This window comes from Acartia tonsa, chromosome 14 (assembly GCF_053477335.1).
Source record: "Acartia tonsa isolate MP-2025a chromosome 14, ASM5347733v1, whole genome shotgun sequence".
Taxonomy (NCBI): Eukaryota; Metazoa; Arthropoda; class Copepoda; order Calanoida; family Acartiidae; genus Acartia; species Acartia tonsa.
Window position 1 is genome coordinate 5600548 of NC_137273.1, and position 21098 is coordinate 5621645.

Consider the following 21098-nt stretch of genomic DNA (forward strand, 5'->3'; position numbering starts at 1 on the left):
CTTGCTAACCTCTTAACCGATCGGGTTCTCCTTAACAGGGTAGCTTCTCATAGGCCACGAGAAGGTTTTTAAGTGGTACCAGCACCCTTCCTATAGAAATCACAAAAAATCAAATTTTTTTAACGTAGAGACTTGAACGCAACATATAATTTTTTTTCTCGTATTCATTCGAATCCGGTGGATAGGAACCGGTTCTCATCCATACGAAAAAACTATGTCTAGCATCGTATTATATCCAGTTTTCTACGAATATAGAAATGTACAATCATAAGATTAAAACTAGTTTTTTTTAGCCGGTGCCTTCGGCACCACGGGGCTAAAAAAACTAGTTTTAATCTTATAATTGTACATTCTATATCCGCGGAAAGCCGTTTATAATACGATACGAGAAATAACTATTCTTAAATTAGATATTTGAAATAAAAAACAAACATTTAAAGTGCCACTAGAGACCTCTAGATGCGTAGCCGCTAGTTTAGTAATAGAGTAACTGCATTAAAAAAAAATAATGTTATTTCTTAACCCAATTCTAAAATTCTTATTACAATTTAAGAAATATTTTTCTTTGTAACGAATAGAATTATAAAATTCAATTATTGATTTGTAAAGAATAAATCTTTTCTTGAAAAATTGTAAAATATCTTGAAAAAATTCTGGAACATGGAATTATTTTAAATAAAATAAATCAATGTATCATCTAATTTGAATTTTTTTTATTTTAAAAACTTTTTCATAAATTACTTACAAATAAAAACAATTTGATTACCTAGTCATGTTTTGATTTAATCAAGGGATACTTTCTCAGTACTTACAGTTATTATATCTAGATATTTGGCCAAAAACCTGCCTTTTGTAATTGCATTTTGCGCTGGTGCCATAAAATTAAAAACATGCCAAAATAAGGAAATTTGCTGTAGGTCTAGTACCTAAAATCCAGGACAACTCCAAGAATAGATTTTTGATACATTTTCCTTTCCTGTCTTCTTGAGAAAAAAAACTGAAAACAATAAAATAAATTGATTTAATTTTGCCAGGCTCAACAAGAGAGGAACAGAATTTCTACAGAGATAAATGAACTGCGGGACCATGTAGATATCAAAGATAGAAAATTGAATGTGCTTCAGAGAAAGGTAAGACAGCAAGAATAGATTTATTACGCCAGATGGTCAATTAAATAAAATATTCCGTCCTATTTGAAAAGGCGTTTCTATCCTACAAATATGGGGAATAGTCCCTTTCGTGGTAACGCCCCTGAGGGGCGATGCGTCGTATTTTTAAAATTGCTTTTGATAGGTTATTTTAGGTTAGGTTAGGTTATATTGGGTTAGGCAATTGGCCCGGCAGGGTTAGAGCCCCCCGCAGGGGCTAGAAATAGGAGAAAATCTACGTTGTCACGAAAGGGACTATACCCCAAATATGTTTATTCATATTTTCATTTAGTCCACATTGATTTAATCATATCATGTAACATAAAACATAGATTTACCTTTAACTGTTCGTAGCTGACTTATGTTATGTCATACTTTCTAACCAATCATGAGGTCGGATTATTTCTACATTGTGTTCCTAATAGTACAATAAAAGGATTGATCATCTAGACTTTCTAAATCTATTTTTTAATTGTGTAGTACCTATGTTATGTTAAAAAGGAGTTTATATTATTAACTATGATTTCTTTAAAAATGACATGAAACTTATCATATGACTTATTACAATTTATTTTAATGAATATTTTAATTAATCTATTTTTATATTTTTACCAAATGTGAATATTTCTAAATTTAACATGAGCAAAAAAACAAACTCATTTTGTAATCTATTTCAGTTATAGGAAATTTTTATGAATTCAAGTTAAAGAAAATAATTCTCTAAATCAATACAAATTAAAATAAAGTAAAAGAAGGGCAGACTGTCCTTAAGAAGCGCATCAATAATGGCCTAGCACTCTAAAATAGCTGACAGAATATACACTTGATGGTCAGACGTACCTTACAGCCAACTCCTAATCATAGAGTAGCTGCGCTACTAAAGCTAATGAAACCAAAATGATGAGGTTTTTATTTTGTGTTTAGATTGAAAATTTGGAAGAGTTGTTGAAAGAAAAAGACAATCAGGTGGAACTTGCCAAGTCAAAACTTGCACAGGTCAGTTCAATTCCTTTATCTATTCATCTATTTATCTATCCATCTATTTATCTATATATCTATTTATCCATCTATTTATCAATCTATTTCTTTCTATCATGTATTCACTAATAAAAATGAGGTGGAACTTGCCACGTCTAAACTTGCATGGGTCAGTTGAATCTATTTAGCTATCTGTTCATCTATCCATCTATCAATCTACTAAGATCCATGTATTCTTTTTCATCAAACGCTTTGCTTAAGTAAAACAATTACAAAAAATCACATTTAGACCTCTCCCTGGTTGAAAAATAAAGTTCTTTGAAGAAAAATAACAAAAATACAATGGATCAGTACTTATGTAAACCATATAAATAAAGCATGAAAATTGTAAATAAAATAAAAAAAAAATATTTATTTATAGTTGCCAAATTATCTACCCTCACATATCTAACGTACACTTCTTTTATTACCTATCTTTCTGAATATCAACCTATCCATCTACTCAGATCCATCTACGTCACAGTGCATAACGAATGCATTAAATAGCAGCTAACTAATCAGTCATACCTTGATGCAAGCCTTCACATGTTTAGAGCCACAGGGAAATAGGGATATCTCAATGAAAGATAATGCAATCTCTACTCAAATTCTATTTGATTTTGTGTAAATTATACAAATCTTACTACAAACATTTCTATGTTTAAAAAGACCAAGGAACAATTTAATATATTTCTACCATCGGTCTATCCCTATATACCTAAACTGCATACAGCACATCAAGTGATATTTAAATCAAAATAGCATCATATAAAGCATTAATCTAAAGCTAGAACCTTTATGTGATGCTTTGAATTTTAACAACCCTAAAACCCTTCTATAGCACATATATATAGTAGATTAGATTTGAGAAAGGAAAAGTTTTGGCATATAAGTATATACATTATACATGCATTCACATGTATATAAAATTCAAAATAGGTTTACTAAGAAAATTTTGGGATATAAGAGAAAGTAAGAAGGGGTAGTGTAAATAGAATGGGAGGTGAAAAAGTTTATACATAGAGGAAGACGAAAAAAGTTCCTCAATGACGTCATAAAAATGAGGGATGAGGAGAGGAGGAGTGGGAAAGAAAATCACTAAAAAAGAGATGGATAATCCCTCGTTTTTATGACGTAACATAATGATTTTTGAGGGACTTTCTTCGTCTTCTACATAGAGATGCTTCACACCTTCTTTAAACAATGGCTTCGCCCCTTTCCTCTAGGGGACTTTTATTTAAAGAGTGAGAAAGGGGGTAGAAAGAAAGCCTAAACCCATCACAAAAGCTGTATGAAGCCTATCTAATATGTAAACCTTTATAGGTTCAGTGGCTATGAAATTCTAGCGGACAAATAAAAAGACCCTAATACTTTGTATAATAGGATTAAATAATGAAAATTTTAATGGGACAAGTATATTAAGGTATTTCATGAGATGCTTTGCATAAAAATGTCCCACAAAATGCAGCTTGAAATATTTGGCATCTGATAAAGCAAAGTAAAGTAGCTGTGCAGCAAACGTCTGATAACAAGGACGATTAAATACAGCGGCTGCCGAGTTCTGCCAAAAAAGTATGATGATAATAAGAAAAAAAAACATAATGGGCTCCGAATGAGAGGAAAAGTAGGAAAAAAAGCAGAAATTGTGAAAATTATTCATTGATTGCACTTTCTAGAAGAAGGATGCAACATCAGTATCCCTTCAAAACAGCAAACCAAAAAAATACTGCTTAAAGATTTGATAATATAAAGACATCGCTTTTAAGAGTTTTAACATTGTGCATCATCGTCCTTGGAATCAACATTTCAAATATTTCATATAAAATCATCATTTTAAGTATTCTGATGCAATGTTTAAAAATAAAATGGTGATTCTGAAATGCCTAATTATTTATTATAGCTATCCTTTATGGACGGACACAGCCAAATGTAGTAATGGTTTGCTAATAAATTTAGATACTTCATGGTAGAAACATAAGTAATATACTAGAAAGAAATAGAAAATAGAAGAATGCTTCGGTTGGAACGTGGAGAAAATTATAGATAAAAATTTTTTAGAGACTTGCGGATACGCCCCTAATGGCCTCTTGGGGCATTTTAGAGAAGGGAAGTGGGGAAATTTTCAAATTTTGTTTAATAAAGGAAAATTTAAAAAAATATTTATTTATTTTTGTTTAAATAGTCAAAAGCCTTTCCTATAAGAAACTTCATTTTAAAGGAGAACCATATCGATCCTCAGATGTTAGCGAGATCCTATTCTACAGATACAAAAACATTACTAAATATAAATCTACAAAATAATACTATTCTAATAATGACAATATTTTAGGATTTGGCCCATTTTTATATAAACTGTCAAAAATTTAATCCCAACATTTTGTCAACTATTATTGGCTTTTTATTGCTGTGCTACTTATGGTCACAATAAATTTTTTTATTTTTGTTTAGTCTTAATTTTAATGACTACAATATTTTGGGGGCCTAAATTACATATCTATTTTATTAACTCCACTGTCCCATCCAAGAAAAGAGTTATAGCTCAATTTTTTTCTGAGCGATTTTTGTTCTTTTTGCATTATGAGAATGGACTTTTTATTTTGGAATAAATCTAATAAATAAATGTACAAGCAAATTATGAGTTTATAAAAATTTTCATAAAGAAAAAGTACAATTGTGTTCATAAAAAGCACAGTTTAAAAACCTAACAATGATTAAAAAATGTTTAGAAGGCATTATCAATGAATTATGAACTTTTTTACGAAGATAGATCAATTTATGTTTTTAATCTTTCAAAAGCTTAATATTAATCAAACCAATGAGAGAGGGAACAATTGACATTAAATCATAATGATCCCCAAAGTTTTTTAAAACACATTATCTCATTCAAAATTTAAATTTTTATTCATTTAGGTTCAAAGTCAGACAAACAGCAGTGAAGGAGCAGTTTCAAGTCTTGAAGAGGCTCTCAGTGACAGGTGAGGGGTATAGATAGATAGATAGTTTCAAGTCTTGAAGAGGCTCTCAGTGACAGGTGAGGGGTATAGATAGATAGATAATTTCAAGTCTTGAAGAGGCTCTCAGTGACAGGTGAAGGGTATAGATAGATAGATAGTTTCAAGTCTTAAGGAGGCCTTCAGTGATAGGTGAAGGGTATAGATAGATAGATAGTTTCAAGTCTTGAAGAGGCTCTCAGTGATAGGTGAGAAGGATAGATATATAGATAGATAGTTTCAAGTCTTGAGGAGGCTCTCAGTGACAGGTGAGGGGTAAAGATAGATAGATAGTTTCAAGTCTTGAAGAGGCTCCCAGTGACAGGTGAGTAGAATAGATAGATATTTAGACAACATTTTATTTTATGTTTTAGGCATTGTTGACGGACCAAGTAAAATTAGGTCATATGCAATCTTTTAAAAAATTCCACCGTCTATATAAAAAAAACCTTTCATCCATAGCACAGACCTTAATATATAGCAATTATGAATACTTTACAATCCATTGTCCTATCCCCGAATACCTGATAAATCTATTTTTATGTTTATTTTTATTTTTTTTTTCCGGGGGGGGGGGGGTTACTCGGTTTTGAAAGAACTAATAGGTATTTTATTGTTTGATTAAGATTAGGTTAAGTTTGTTAAGTTATACTCTCCCCCCCCCCCTTAGTTTTACTTTTTTCTAAAAAATATAAGTCGTGTTGGGAGCGGGGGCACTTCTGGTTAAAGGGATTTTCCCAATTTGTGTGTAAAATTGTTGAGCATTTATTTGCAGAGTAAAGATCTAATTAACTATTCTTTACTTACTCATAGAATATTTAACTATAGAGAGTTTATAATAAGAAAGCAAACAGTCATAATAGCTCGCAATATAAAATGAAAAGCAGAATTGTAATTTTTTACTGTTTTATATATTAGGTACTTGAGGCCCTTGAGGGAAAGAAGGTCGGGAAAGTCGACCCTCTACTTTTTTTAATTTAAAAAAAAATCGGGGGATATTTTTATCAATGGTGATTTATCTTGGGAGGGTTCAGATACCTTCTACAAAAACATTCTCTTTAAAGGAGAACAATATAGGTTCTTTGGTTAGCAAGGTCATCCGCTACACAAAGACAGATATACATCCTAATAATTTTGTTCTACCAAAATAATTTTCTCTGGTGCCCTATGTTAAATTAGTATTTAAATTAGGTGTATAAAACAAAGTTTTAAAACTAATTTCTCTCTAAATTAAGTAGACAAAATAAAACTCTTCAAATTTAAATTTTTCCTTATTTCATTTTATCTTCTTCCTAACTAGAAAAACAAGATCCATATGTATAGATAGTTTGAGATGGACAATAAAACATTAATAATTGAGTAACTTTACTACGAAATATAACCAGTTATTGTTTCTTATATTACTATTCATATTGTATTTATAAAATATCTATAAATTATTGACATTTTCTATTTATACAAAATGAATTGAATATATACTACTAGCGGCTACGCCTCTAGAAGCCTCTAGGGGCACTTAATTTAGAAGGGGGAAAAGTCGGCCTCATCCCATATTAAATTTGTTTCAAAAGAATAAAAAAAATATTTTTTGGGGGGAGGGGGGTGAAGACACCCTCTCAAAAAATAGTTTAAAACCTTCCCAGAACCTATAAGAAGCTTCCCTGTAAAGGAGAACAATATCGGTTCAGCAGTTAGTGAGATCCTTCGGGACAGACAAAAAACGCTTACTACTTTATATAATAGGATACTATACTTATTGGAAATTTATACTGTCGTTAATAATTATTTTAATCATCGAAGGAAATAAACCCCCCCCCATAATTACTAAATAAGATTCTTCCTTTAATAGCCTATATTATCAATTAAGGATTAATTTTAGCGCTATTGGTCTCTCCTTCCTTAGAAAATGCATTGTTGTGGGAAAAAGACGTTAGAAGATAAATTAATCTTCCAGTCAATTATTAAACAAAACATGCCCAATGATGATAAATAAAAGTTACTCCCTCTCTAGAGAAATCTACGAAACGTTTAGAGACTGCTTATTTAAAACAAACAAATCAAAATTCAATAAAAGTTTCAAAAGTTTTGGAGCATTTTTTTTTATAAAACTTTGGGCACCCATGTATGTGTAATTTTTAGTCCAATTTCCTCTCCCTCCCTGGTTATTCTTGTCTTTCTCCAACCTTCTTCACTCCACAATTTTAAGCCACCAAAGCCAGAATAATTTGGGAGAAGGATTCATTTTTAGTCTTTTTTTTGTATGGGTAAAATGTTTAGATAGGTTTTGCTAAACTATTTACAAACAAATATTTACATAAGACAATACACAACTAGGATACTTCAGTTCATTGGTAGATAGATAGATAATATCAAGGATACTTCAGTACATTGGTAGATAGGTAGATAACATCAAGGATACTTCAGTACATTGGTAGATAGATAGATAATATCAAGGATACATCAGTACATTGATAGATAGATAGATTATATCAAGGATACTTCAGTACATTGGTAGATAGATAGATAATATCAAGGATACTTCAGTACATTGGTTCATAGATAGATAATATCAAGAATACTTCAGTACATTGGTAGAAAGATAGATAATATCAAGGACACTTCAGTAAATTGGTAGATAGATAGATAATATCAAGGATACTTCAGTACATTGGTACATAGATAGATAATATCAAGAATACTTCAGTACATTGGTAGAAAGATAGATAATATCAAGGACACTTCAGTAAATTGGTAGATAGATAGAGAATATCAAGGATACTTCAGTACATTGGTACATAGATAGTTAATATCAAGGATACTTCAGTTTATTGGTAGATAGATAGATAATATCAAGGATACTTCAATACATTGGTAGTTAGATAGATAACACCAAGGATACTTTAGTACATTGGTAGTTAGATAGATAACATCAAGGATACTTCAGTACATTGGTAGTTAGATAGATAATATCAAGGATACTTTAGTTCATTGGTAGATAGATAGATAATATCAAGGATACTTCAGTACATTGGTAGATAGATAGATAATATCAAGGATACTTCAGTACATTGGTAGATAGATAGATAATATCAAGGATACTTCAGTTCATTGGTAGATAGATAGATAATATCAAGGACACTTCAGTGCATTGGTAGATAGATAGATAACATCAAGGATACTTCAGTACATTTGTAGATAGATAGATAATATCAAGGATACTTCAGTACATTGGTAGATAGATAGATAATATCAAGGATACTTCAGTACATTGGTAGATATATAGATAACATCAAGGATACTTCAGTACATTGGTAGATAGATAGATAATATCAAAGATACTTCAGTACATTGGTAGTTAGATAGATAATATCAAGGATACTTCAGTACATTGGTAGATAGATAGATGATATCAAGGATACTTCAGTACATTGGTAGATAAATAGATAATATCAAGGATACTTCAGTACATTGTTAGATAGATAGATAATATCAAGGATACTTCATTTCTTTGGTAGATAGATAGATAATATCAAAGATACTCCAATACATTGGTAGATAGATAGATAATATCAAGGATACTTCAGATCATTGGTAGATAGATAGATAATATCAAGGATGCTCCAATACATTGGTAGATAGATAGATAATATCAAGGATACTTCTGTACATAGGTAGATAGATAGATAATATCAAGGATACTTCAGTACATTGGTAGTTATATAGATAATATCAAGGATACTTCAGTTTTTTGGCTTGGTAGATAATTTTTATTTTTAGAATGGGGAGTTCAGTTAAGAAAAAACCCGGATATTGGTAAAGATTAGATCGTAAAAGTTGAGAAAAAGGGGGTATAGAAAAGAGATATGCTATACTATATGTATCTGACTCTAACAAATAGAGTAGCTTTGCTTCGAAAAATAGATAGATATTAAATAAACAAAAGGTTATATTTGCATAAGTGAGTATATACCAGGTATTTATAGATAGGACAATGAACATTAAATATTCCTTCACCTAATATTTACCAACTACAAAAAGCAGAAATATTAGAGGGAGGATCGATTTATAAGCCATTGTCCTATGCCTTAATCCCTAATATAAGTGTACATTGAATAGAATATAACAATCGCTATTACATACTTTCTTATTTCTTTTGGGTTTAGGAAAAATAAATAAATTTAAGTTGGCCAAAAATTTGTAATATTTTTGTGCAAAATACTATTTATTGATGTAACTATAAAGTTGTAAATTTTTTCATATTTTCATAATCTGCTAAATGTATTGATATTTGATACTTTGGTATATCATAAAACCCTGGAAATCTATAATACAAAGTAGAATGATGTCTGTCTGTTTGTTTGTAGAGAAGGATCTCGCTAACCGCTGAACCGATCGGGTTCTCCTTTACAGGGTATCTTCTCATAGGTTCTTGGAAGGTTTATAACTATTTTCTTGGGGGATGGGACATACCCCCCCCAAAAAAAATTTCTTTTTATTTTAAAACTAAAATTAAAATGGTGGGGTCGATTACCCCCCCCAAAAAAAAAAAATATTTGCTCCCCCCTCCAAATTAAAAAAAATTTCCTTTAAATCTAAAATACGAAAAATTGTTTTGATCAAACCTCTTGGGGCAAAGCCCCTAGAGGCTAGGGGCGAAGCCGCTAGTTTAATAAAAATACTATAAAATATAGCTATTAAACAAATATCCAAAATTTGCATCTATTTTTCAATCTATCTATCTATATGACTCTGTACCGGCTTGGTAAGCGCCAAATTGTAATATGAATATGTACACATTACCTTATAAAATGTTATGAACTAGGAGGAGACGCAGTTCGGTCAGTCCTAGGTACCTATTTAAACTTGAATTTTTCTGATATATCTATTAAACCATTGTTGTCCTCTTTCAGAAAGAAACCAAACAATCAAACCTACATCAAACAATCAAACTTCCAAACTTTCAAAGAAAGTAATTTAGATATGTCAATATAAAATACTAAAACCATGTTGTACCTCATTGGAAAATAAATCTTATCTTATCTTATTTAAGGGATAAGCAGATCAATCAGCTCCGAGAGCAAAGAGACAGGGCAGAGAAGGAGGTTAAAGAGGAGAAGGTAACATAATTTCCAGTATGCGCTTCTAAACCGATCAATATCTGGTGGATAGGAACCGGTTCTCAGCCACACTGAAAAAAAACATGTATTGTATCGTATTATATCCAGTTTTCTACTAATATACAAATGTACAAACATAATATTACAACCAGTTTTGTTAGCCCGTGCCTTTGGCATCTCGGGGCTAACAAAGCTGGTTTTAATCTTATAATTGTACATTTTTATATTCGCGGCGGAAAGCTGTTTATAATACGATGCAATAGATAACTATTAAAAGTCAGGCAATTTAAACAATGACAAGAGGCCTATAAAGAAAAAAATTTTATGATAACAAGAAATATTTCACTTGAAAAACATTTATTTGTTGAGAACATTCTTTTGTTATATGTTGGAATAGATAAAAAAATTTATAATTTTTGGACGAAATATTTCTTTTATTTATTAAAAATATATTATAAATTTAAAATTGCTTGACTTTTTGAAAAATAAATTACTTACTGTTTTTTTCACCACCCCACTCTCTCTATATATTATCATTCAAATAGATTTTTTCTAGCGAAGCTACTATATATATATAATTCAATGCTACAATGAGACGTACTCCCCACAATACTGTATGAGTTTAAATAGATATTTTATACATTTTTTTTGAGCAGATTTTGTTGTTGAAAAAATCATCTTGTTTTATGCACCCTTACTAAGGTTTTTTATTAGTCAAAAGTCGATTTTTGTCATTTTGAAGCCTTTAAATATGAAATTCATAGGTTTATCTATTTCACAAATAAAAACGTATTTATTTAATTAGATAGGTATGCCTATCTTTTATTTAACTTACTTCAACAAAGGAAAACAAACAAATATCTATTTAAAATTTCTATTTAAAAAGCTTCAAAATGACTATTCTGAATTGAATGAACTATAAATTTCCTATAAAGCACTTTATATATCACCATTATAGAGATAGACACTTAATACTGTAGTATCATTTATCATATAGCTTTTTGTGATTTTTTGTGATTAAAAACAGATTTTTAAATTTAAAAAAATCTATATGTAAAATCATACATTAGGAGAAAAAATCAAATCAAAGGGTTTATTATTTTTGTTTCAGGTTTTATTAAGTGATTAATATTTGGTTTTGATTATTTGATCATTATATTTAAGTCCTTTTTTAATTTGAGATCCTTTTAATAAATTCCTAATCTACGAATTGAAAAATTTTTATTTTAATATTAATATTTTAGTGAATTCCTTTTCCTAAACCAAAATTAATTATTCCTAATTAAACTCCTTTTCAATGCCTAATAATAATTATCCTAACTTTTCCCTTTGAAGCCATTCACAGAAAAGTTTTTAAATTTTTAATTTGTTGTTTTAGGGCTTTTTATTTATTAATTATGTTTTTACTTTGCTACCAGGACCTACATGAGAGAGAAATTGCTGACTTCAAGATGAAAATTCATTCCTACGAGTCTGAGGTAATACAGACAAACTTATTTTATACAAAAGCTGCTAGCTTTGGGTCGTCTTGCAATGCAGGCAATCTAACACATAAAATTTTTTAATGGTGCTAGGGACTTCTAGAAAAGTGTTAAAAATTGAGAGTTTCTTACAGTTTGGGATTGAGTTATTCACTTTACAGAAAACAGTCTTTAGAAGGATATGAAAAAAAAAATATTTTCCTTTTCACTAATCTTGATATCCTATTAAACTATATTTTGAGCATTTTAATCGACCTAAATTTGGCAGCTTAACAAGTGTTGATAAAATCAAAGTCATTCATAAAAAGAAGTAAAAATTAAATTTTTGCATGTAATTAAAATGATTTGTAAGATTAAAAACAGTTGGAAAACTACTCCTCTCCTAAATGGTCTAATATTATTTAATTTAAAAGCATTATGTTTTTATAAGTTGGGTTTACTTAATTTAGGATTATTTTGATGTTAATTTCTTAAAAAGACTACTTTCCAGTAAGGGATGGGCCAATGGACCTTTGTTTAATTATTGTCCTTACAGGATGAACTGAATTTGAATTTCCTAATGTGTACACAGTTTCCTCGGTGTTTCCTCATCCTATCTCAATATTTACTACTAGCTAAAAAAGCTCCAAACTTAGATAAATCAAAATTTGAAAAATTAAAATTTCGAATGTATAATGTGTAAATCGTTTATACATTCAAATTTTGATTTTTTTTGGAAGTATTAAGTTTTTTTAAGTTAGTAAATATCAAGATAGAATGAGGAAACACCGAGAAAACTGTGTACACATTAGGAAATTCAAATTCAGTTCATCCCTTACAGACTACCAAATGTATAATTCTTACATGAAGGGTAAATTTACAGTCTATTGTCCTACCCCTGTATCCCTGACTACGTTCACATCAAGTTAATTTATCTGTTGTACTAGAGTTAGAATTAAAGCCAAATCTAAGACTTTGGTCATTACAAAAAGAAAACCTGTATTGTAATACTGTATCATTTTTCTTAAAGAAACTGTTATCAAAATATTTATTTTAAGATTCTTATATCTTTATTCGTGTTCGAATTCTTGTAACTAAATTTTAATTTTAGCGTATTAATACAAATTAATACATCTGCATTTTTGTCTTTAAAATCAAGGTGGTTTTCCTCATATTTCATTGAGTCCCTCATAGAAGATCCAATTTTGTGTTTTTTCTTCAACAATTAAATATAAGGGGAGGGGAGAGGATTCGATGGTCTGGAATTTAAATAATGTCCCAAAATAACAATGTCTAAATAAAAACTGTAGAACATGGGCGCTTTCCAGTATAACTAGAGTATCTCTTAATGTAAAACTATGACTTCAAACAGATTTAATACATTATGCAGCTAAAATATGGAACCATAACCCTCAATGTTTCTGACAAAACAGCGAAAAATTAAGTATGAAGAATTGAAACAATAATAAATAAAGATAATATAGTAAAAAGGTGTCTTAATGGGGATTACAGAATAGGTTTTGGAAATTGGAACCAGTAACAAAAGACTGCTTCTAAAGTTTCTTGTGAAAATCTCTACAAAAACTAAAAAAAATAAAGAAAACCCTAAAAACGATGGTTTTTCTGATTTTACTCTTGAATTATTTTTTTCTGTAAGCACTGTGGATCCATTTATGTTCCTTAAAAAGTGGGGGGGGGGGGTAGGGGGGCAATATATCCGATGTTATGAATTTATTAAAACCAAATGTATTAATATTTCATTTTAAATCCCATAAAAAAAACCTTTTTACAAAGCAAAAACACTGCAACACATATGAATATTATTTCATACACTTCATATATCAAAAGATTTAAATTTTATATTTGTCTCTTTTATCTTCTGCCCCCCTTTTGGTGGAATTTTTCATAATCTGTAGATGATAAAATTTGTTAATATTTACATAAGATGCTTTCATAATTACTTTACAAGCACATAAAATCAGATTTAAATATCCATTTATTCATGAAAATTAATAAATATCCTAAAGATATGGACAAAAAATTCTTATGTTGAAAAAGATGTGTACAGTGTTTACTTTTTTGACAGAGTTATGGTCAAATGCATATTCAGAAGTTATGAAAAGAATGTACTTTATTATCGAAAAGATTATCTTTAACAATTAAAACCTTATAAATCCATAGCATTTATAAGTTTAAAAGGCAAGAAACTGCTCTTTTCAGTGTTCTATAAAAAAGCAGTCTTGAGAAGGTTTGATTTAGAAATGAAAAAAAGTGATTTAAACAATTTAATCTTTTATATCATATATTTTTAACAGAAGATGAACAGATTAAAACATAAAACTTTTAAATTTTTACTTCAGCAAAAATAATTATAAGCTAGAATTATAAAGATTAATGACCAAAGTGAATTTTTATTTTAATGTAACTTTTTCACATTTAAATTCTGTTACAAAAGGCGAGAGAGGTTTAATGTAGAGAATACTAATCTTATTTTACCAGGGCTCGGCAGCCGCGTTTCAGCCGCGACAAAGCCTCAAATTTTTACCCGTTTTAGGCCATTGAGAAATTTATAAAAGAGGGATTGTCATATTTGGGTCAGGTTTAGTCTTCCAGCCGATTTTTAAAATTGTAAAAGGTTAATTTCCACGAGGCTTACAGGCGGCAGACGTGCGCGCGTCTACCGAGCTCTGTATTTTAATTCGTTACATACAATATGATTTTAATACAAGCAATTTCATTATATTCTGATTTAAAAAAGCTAAAGATTTGTTTTAAAAATTCTAATATGATTTTCGTGATTAATATAGCAAACTTAAAGCCACTACAATGATGAGAACTTGGAGGGGGTTGAGCAAGAAACTACAGCAGAATATCCCAAATATTCCTAGTTATTAGAAGGAAGATTAAATTAACTTCTATTTTCCATTCCCTGTATCTCTGATGTATCAGATGACATTACATTCCCTGTATCTCTGATGTATCAGATGACATGACATTCCCTTTATCCCTGATGTATCAGATGACATTCCATTAAAGTGTGAGCTAACACTGTTTCAAAGTTAATGCACTTGGTCATGCAACATTCATACCTGGCAGGGAGGAGACAATTGGAATGGAAATTATCAGGGATCTTAAGGGATAAGACAATATTGTATAAATTGGTGTACAGCTCCAGTTATTCTAACAATTCTGTCGATAGAATTTATTCGAAAAAGTTCCTTTAGTTTTTAAAAGCGAAGCTTTTCTATAATTAGGGTCGGTCCGTCCGTACGTCCGTCCGTCCATACGTCCGTAACGGATAGCTTTTTTCGATTTTAGTATGATTTAGAAAGCGTAGCAACTCTATAATCATTACCAGAATGTCCGTACGTCCATTTTAAACATGTTGATTTTTAAAATTTTTTAACAACAAATTTTAATGGGATCTAATTAGTAATTATCCGATTTATCTGATTTTTTGCATATTGAATCCTGGAACAACAAAGTATACTGTTATAAGCGAAGCAACTCTATAATCAAGTCCTAAAAATGTAAGTATGTCCATAAACATTATCCTGTATCAAGCAGTTTTTTAACAAATTTACTTACAATTTTGCTTCAAATCTTATTCATTTATATTCTGATTATTAAGTTCTGACACTATACAAGTGTTAATGTCCGTTTGTCCTACCGTTTCAGTGCTTCGCTTTTATGGCTGTTGTCCTCCTTGTTTAAATCACGGTTTAGGTACATGACTTCTTGATTGGTTGTTACAAACCAGCAGTGCCTAAACATTTACACTAGTAATTTTCTTGATCAAGATTTGGGGAAGTATATTAATTTAGCATTTAATGTCATATCCCTTAAAATCGTTAAGAGATACAAGTGTCCAATTTAAACGACAAAATTTGTAGGTTTTTTTTATAGCGGATAAAAATATTAAAATGATAATAAACATTGATAAACATTGTACTAACGGTCAAACGACTGGCTACACAACCTTCTTAGGGAAACATTTAAAACAACTGAATAAATCTGAAAAATTCGTAAATATTGCACGATTAATAAAAACGCGCAAAGGATATGTGTTTTTTTTTATACGAATTACTTTAATTATTTTCTGCGAACTGTAAAAACTCCATTGAATTAGTAATGGATTCGCGTTGTCAAAAAACTTTTACTAATTAGTTATGATCTAAACTTTAAATATCTTTTAATAGATTTTTTAATGAAATTTTAGAGTGGTTTAATAAAGCATTGTTTGATTTTATATTCTATTAAACAAGTACAATCAGACAAAAAAACATACTATTTTATTTAATAGGATATAAAAAAAGACAAAAACAAATACCCTAAAATTATTTGTTCAGAAGAAATTTCAGTGATCTTTGGGACAGGTTTTAAAATCAACTATCATGATTCTATCTAGAATAAGCAATATTAAAATGGAAAATAAAATAAGGAGGAAATAAGCCCAAAGTTGCATGGCCTAACATTCTTAATGTAATTTTTATTTTTAGGTTGACAAACTGCAGGTCCGTTTGGATAGAAGCTACGCAGAAAAGGATAAGATTGAGGCAAAACTGGAATTTTCTCAGGTTAGGAAATTTTTTTCTCGTATTCATTCGAATCCGGTTCTCATCCATACGAAAAAACTATGCCTAGCATCGTATTATATCCAGCTTTCGACGAATATAAAAATGTACAATTATAAAACCAGTTTTTTTAGCCGGTGCCTTCGGCACCTCGGGGCTAAAAAACTAGTTTTAATCTCATAATTGTACATTCTATATCCACGGAAAGCCGTTTATAATACGATGCGAGAAATAACTATTATTTATAGTTTTATTCATTATCAAATTAAATAATTTACATTGTAAATATGATATTTTGATTTGCTTTCAACTTTATTTTATTATACTTAATTTAAAAATTATATGTATTTTTTAAGTAAATTTAAAAATATACAATTGTAATATTAGTTTACTTAAAAAAACTGCGCAGAAAACAAAACCTTTAATGTGAATTTATGATCAAAAAGAAGCTTTATTTTCTAATATATATTATACTGTATCATAAAACATTAAAAGATTAGATAAAAAATATACGTTTATGTATTTATTTAATTTCGTAAGTATATTTAACCAACTTATACAAAAATAAATTATGTTAAATATGTTATTTTTATTCTAATGATGTTTTTACGAAAATATTATTGTAATTATTTTTATAAATCATATATATTATATAAACGTATGCTCTGAATACTTTCAATAATTTAAAATATTTGCGGATTTTTTTCGAATTACCTGAAAACTGGCCGAAAATCTGCCAAGGTTCAACAGAAAGTCTCTTCTAAACTGTTTTAGCGATCTTAAGTAACATAAAGACACACAGACATACATTCAAGTACTCCATTTAGAATGAGACAGACAAGTTAGAAAACAAACTTCAACATTCACAGGTAGACAGTTCAGAGTCAAATGCTTGGCTTAAATCAAACTAACATTAATTTAACATTACATTGTCACTGTAGTTCGTAACGTGTTAAGGAATTATAGCCAATCATCGCATCGTGTTATAGACATCTCTCCGCGGATATTAAAATGAAATATTATAAGATTAAGACCTGATTTGTCAGCCTCGTAGTGCCAGAAGCCCGGGATAACAAAATTGGTATTAATTTTTATTTCAATATTCGTAAAAAATTGTGTGTAATATAATGCTAAACATGATTCTACAGTATGGCTTAGAACCGGTTATATTCCAACGGATATTAATCGGTTTCGAAGCCAGACTGTAATATAAATTAGTAAGCACGTAAATTGACTTAAATTTAATTTTAATTAAGTATTGTTAGTAGTTAATTAATTGCATTATACCTAGGATAGTTTTGTCCATAAGTAGTAGAGCAATAGCAAGATTGTATATTATTTAATTCACGTAATTAGATAATAAATATTTATTTCTAATTACTATAATGTTGTTACTTAAATTACTTATTTTTTCATTTGATGCTTTTTAAAATGAAAAAATCTATTATCTATATCAATATCTATAATACAAAGTAGAACGATGTCTGTCTGTTTGTTTGTTTGTAGCGAAGGATCTCGCTAACCGCTGAACCGATCGGGTTCTCCTTTACAGGGTAGCTTCTCATAGGTCTCGGGAAGGTTTATAACTATTTTCTTGGGGGGTGGGACACCCCCAACACCCCCAAAATTAAAAATACCCCCCCAAAAAATTTTTTTTTTTTCTTTTAAAAACTAAAATTAATATATTAATATTATATATTAACTTCCCCCTCCCCCCAAAAAAAAAAAAAAATTTCCCCCCCCCCTTAAATTTTTTTATTATTTTCTTTTAAATCTAAAATACGAAAAATTGGTTTGATCAAATCTCTTGGGGCAAAGCCCCTAGAGGCTAGGGACGAAGCCGCTAGTATCTATATATTGTAATAGATATATTATTACTTGGATCTTACACCAGATTTTCATGTTCTATAATAAATTGAACTATGTAGCGGGCTAGAACAACGATCTCCCCATCCCCCTTCTTTACCCCATTCCCTCCCCTCCTACTGGATAAACGGCCCGACCAATTAAAGCAAGGGGAAATTGCAACCTAAATTGACGACAATTTTTCTCCTGTCATAATATCCACGTATATTGTACATCCATTTATATTGTATTCATAGGACTAATTTTATTAACTGTTAAATAAATAAAAATGCGGCTATATATATATGTGTTGGTCTATATTGAGTATTTATGTACGTGAAATATAATTACGATAATCAAATATATGTCTTCTCAATTATTGGACATGTCTTACCAAAAGAAATATATCTATACCATGCTTGCTTATATACTGTAAAAAAATATTACAATATTTAGGAATATCTTTTCAAGAAAAAGCAAAAGAGGAAGAAGGGGAGTGATGGGCCTTCAATGGTCGAATAATAGAAATAGAAGAGTAGAAGAATATTCTGAACCCTTTTTTCGTCAAATCTAAGAGAGAACATTCCTAGCAGACAAAAGTATTGTTTACTTTCGAATCAAGCTGATGTGGATTCTTAAAAAATGATAGACTCGCTATTCGATAGTGAGGCAAAATTATTTTTGTGAAAAATCATCCAAAAGCACATTAAAAATCTACAAAAATTAAACAAAATCATATGTTAATAACCCTCTTAAGATTTTATTTCACTTTTGTAAATTTTTTTATTCGATTTTGGAGGATTTTTCACAAAAATAATTTTGCCTCACCAGCGAGTTGCCAGCCTAACTTTTTTTTTAAGAATCCAACTTTGTTTCAAGCTTTCAAATTGTAAACGAAATTTTTGGGCAATTAATTCTGATTCCGCAAAGCTTTCTACTAAGAAAATATACTGTTAACAGCTGACTTTTATGTATGTATGAAATGAAAAAAAACATGCCTTCGTAGGAAAATGTGTACATAATTTCAACCAATGAGATCCAATGTAAATTCCGATGCGATTCTCCTATTGGCTCAATCAGACATTCCCTCTCTTTCTTAGTACCTTTATTGGTCGAATATATATAAGATTATTTGAAAATTTTCTTATAGTTTTGTTTAAGCTATATTTATTATTTATAAGTGTCATTTTTATTACTTTAGCTTCCTTAAATAGAATTGTAATAAAAATTGTAATATTAATTTTTTTTTTACAGTATTACATACTTCTGTATATATTAGTATTGAACAGTTAGTGTATAAAGCAGGGACGTGCGGAAGAGGGGTTTGGAGGGTTTATACACACCCTTCCAAAATTTCAGTTGGAGATTTTTCTAAATGTTGTACACCCCCACCCCTCTGCCAATAAAATTTAATTATGCACTTTAAATACTCTCCAAATTTATATTACGAAGAAACTGTGTCGCCCCCCTCCCTCACCTATTGAATAACTATGCACGCCCCCGGCATTAAGTACTTATTGGAAAATAAATTGTATATTTGTATATTATAGTGTTAAAGTATGTTGTTTATTTTCAAATTAATTAGTATCATTTAGAGAAAGAAATATTATCCAGAGAAAAACAATTTTGCTTTCCATTTTCCGGTATCAAAATATGCATTAATGGCTTTTTCACTTGTAGTATATATTTGGAGTTAAAAAGTTTTTCTTCCGATATAATATATACCCAACTCATAACGTAATCATGTATTTTAGAAAAGTAGTTGTATGTATAATTAATTATGATAAGTAATAAATATTAAACATCTTATGAAAATACTTTTTACAACAGTAATATGCATATAGGATTTGTTAAAAACAATTTTTTAGAAAATGGATGGATCATTATCTTTAAACTTTTAATTTATCGTCCATTGTCTTATCCCTTAGGATCCCTACAGTTTTAATAATAAATATTTATTTTAGTCTGAGCTTGGAAAGGTACGAGCAGAGTTGGATAAATCTCAGGTGACCTCATATGTATGTCATTTTATACAAGGATTATAACATACACAAGTAGCGCAGCATGTATTTATGTTAAAAACCATGATTTATTCTAATATTCGCCAGCCTAATAGAAAAATTAAAGATTCTTGCTTGAAAAAATCAGGGCCAAAAAATTAATCATTAAAGTACACTAAATGAAACGGATGTAAGGAGAATAAATAGATTGATTATAGAGTAGCTATGTTACTAAACATTTTAATATTTGAAACAGAAATTATTTGTCACAAACTTATTTGCAGTACAGCTATTATGTAACTTTTATGTGTTTGTATGTCTGTTCAAATAGGTGCAACAAAATTCGGATTTAAGTAGTTACAATTTAAGATAAGCATCTGATTTTATGTGAGGATTCTTAAACCATATTAAAGCATAAAAAGATTGGCAGTAAGATTTCTCCTTGCTTTAAAACTTTGCTTCTATTGTCTGAATTATTGCTTTAAGAACAAATTTCCATGGTTGAGCAAAAAAGATATTCTTGAATTTTAAAAGTAATATCAAATGCAGGAATTTGTCCTAAATATAAACAATTGCAATGTATTATTTTAATATCACCCGGAGAGGTTTTGTTAATTTTATCTAGAATTTTAATTGATTGCTTCCTGATCCCTTGAAACTATTGGATGTATTTGTAGGACCAGAGTATGAAGTACAATGACTACACGGATAACAGACAGAAGATGACCAAGTACGAACTGGAAATTGACCGACTACGACAAGAAAACGACAGGTTAGCAAAGATTTTAAGTCCGTGTTGATGTAAATATCAGGTAAACCTTTATTTTATGTTAATTTTTGTCAACGACAGTTTATTTATACTTTACATTAAAAAAAATGATTTCTAATCATGAACAAAATTTTATTTGCCACAAATCTTGTACCAATGGGAAAACTTAAGTTAAAGT

The 21098-nt window shown here is 29.6% G+C and overlaps 1 protein-coding gene across 31 annotated transcripts in view; it reads left to right on the top strand.

Annotated features, from left to right (window-relative positions):
• The window catches only part of brp (ELKS/RAB6-interacting/CAST family member bruchpilot), a 144722-nt gene that overhangs the window by 25135 nt on the left and 98489 nt on the right, over positions 1-21098 (top strand). For 14 of the 31 annotated variants that reach the window (XM_080148283.1, XM_080148266.1, XM_080148271.1 and 11 more), the window contains 9 exons: positions 1035-1130; positions 2073-2144; positions 5076-5140; positions 10206-10272; positions 11691-11750; positions 16232-16309; positions 17134-17175; positions 20116-20169; positions 20829-20923. In XM_080148283.1, the coding sequence (XP_080004409.1) occupies positions 1035-1130; positions 2073-2144; positions 5076-5140; positions 10206-10272; positions 11691-11750; positions 16232-16309; positions 17134-17175; positions 20116-20169; positions 20829-20923 (629 nt within the window). The remainder of the gene's footprint in view (positions 1-1034; positions 1131-2072; positions 2145-5075; positions 5141-10205; positions 10273-11690; positions 11751-16231; positions 16310-17133; positions 17176-20115; positions 20170-20828; positions 20924-21098) is intronic. The other 17 variants (XM_080148275.1, XM_080148280.1, XM_080148291.1 and 14 more) reach the window with 6 other exon arrangements.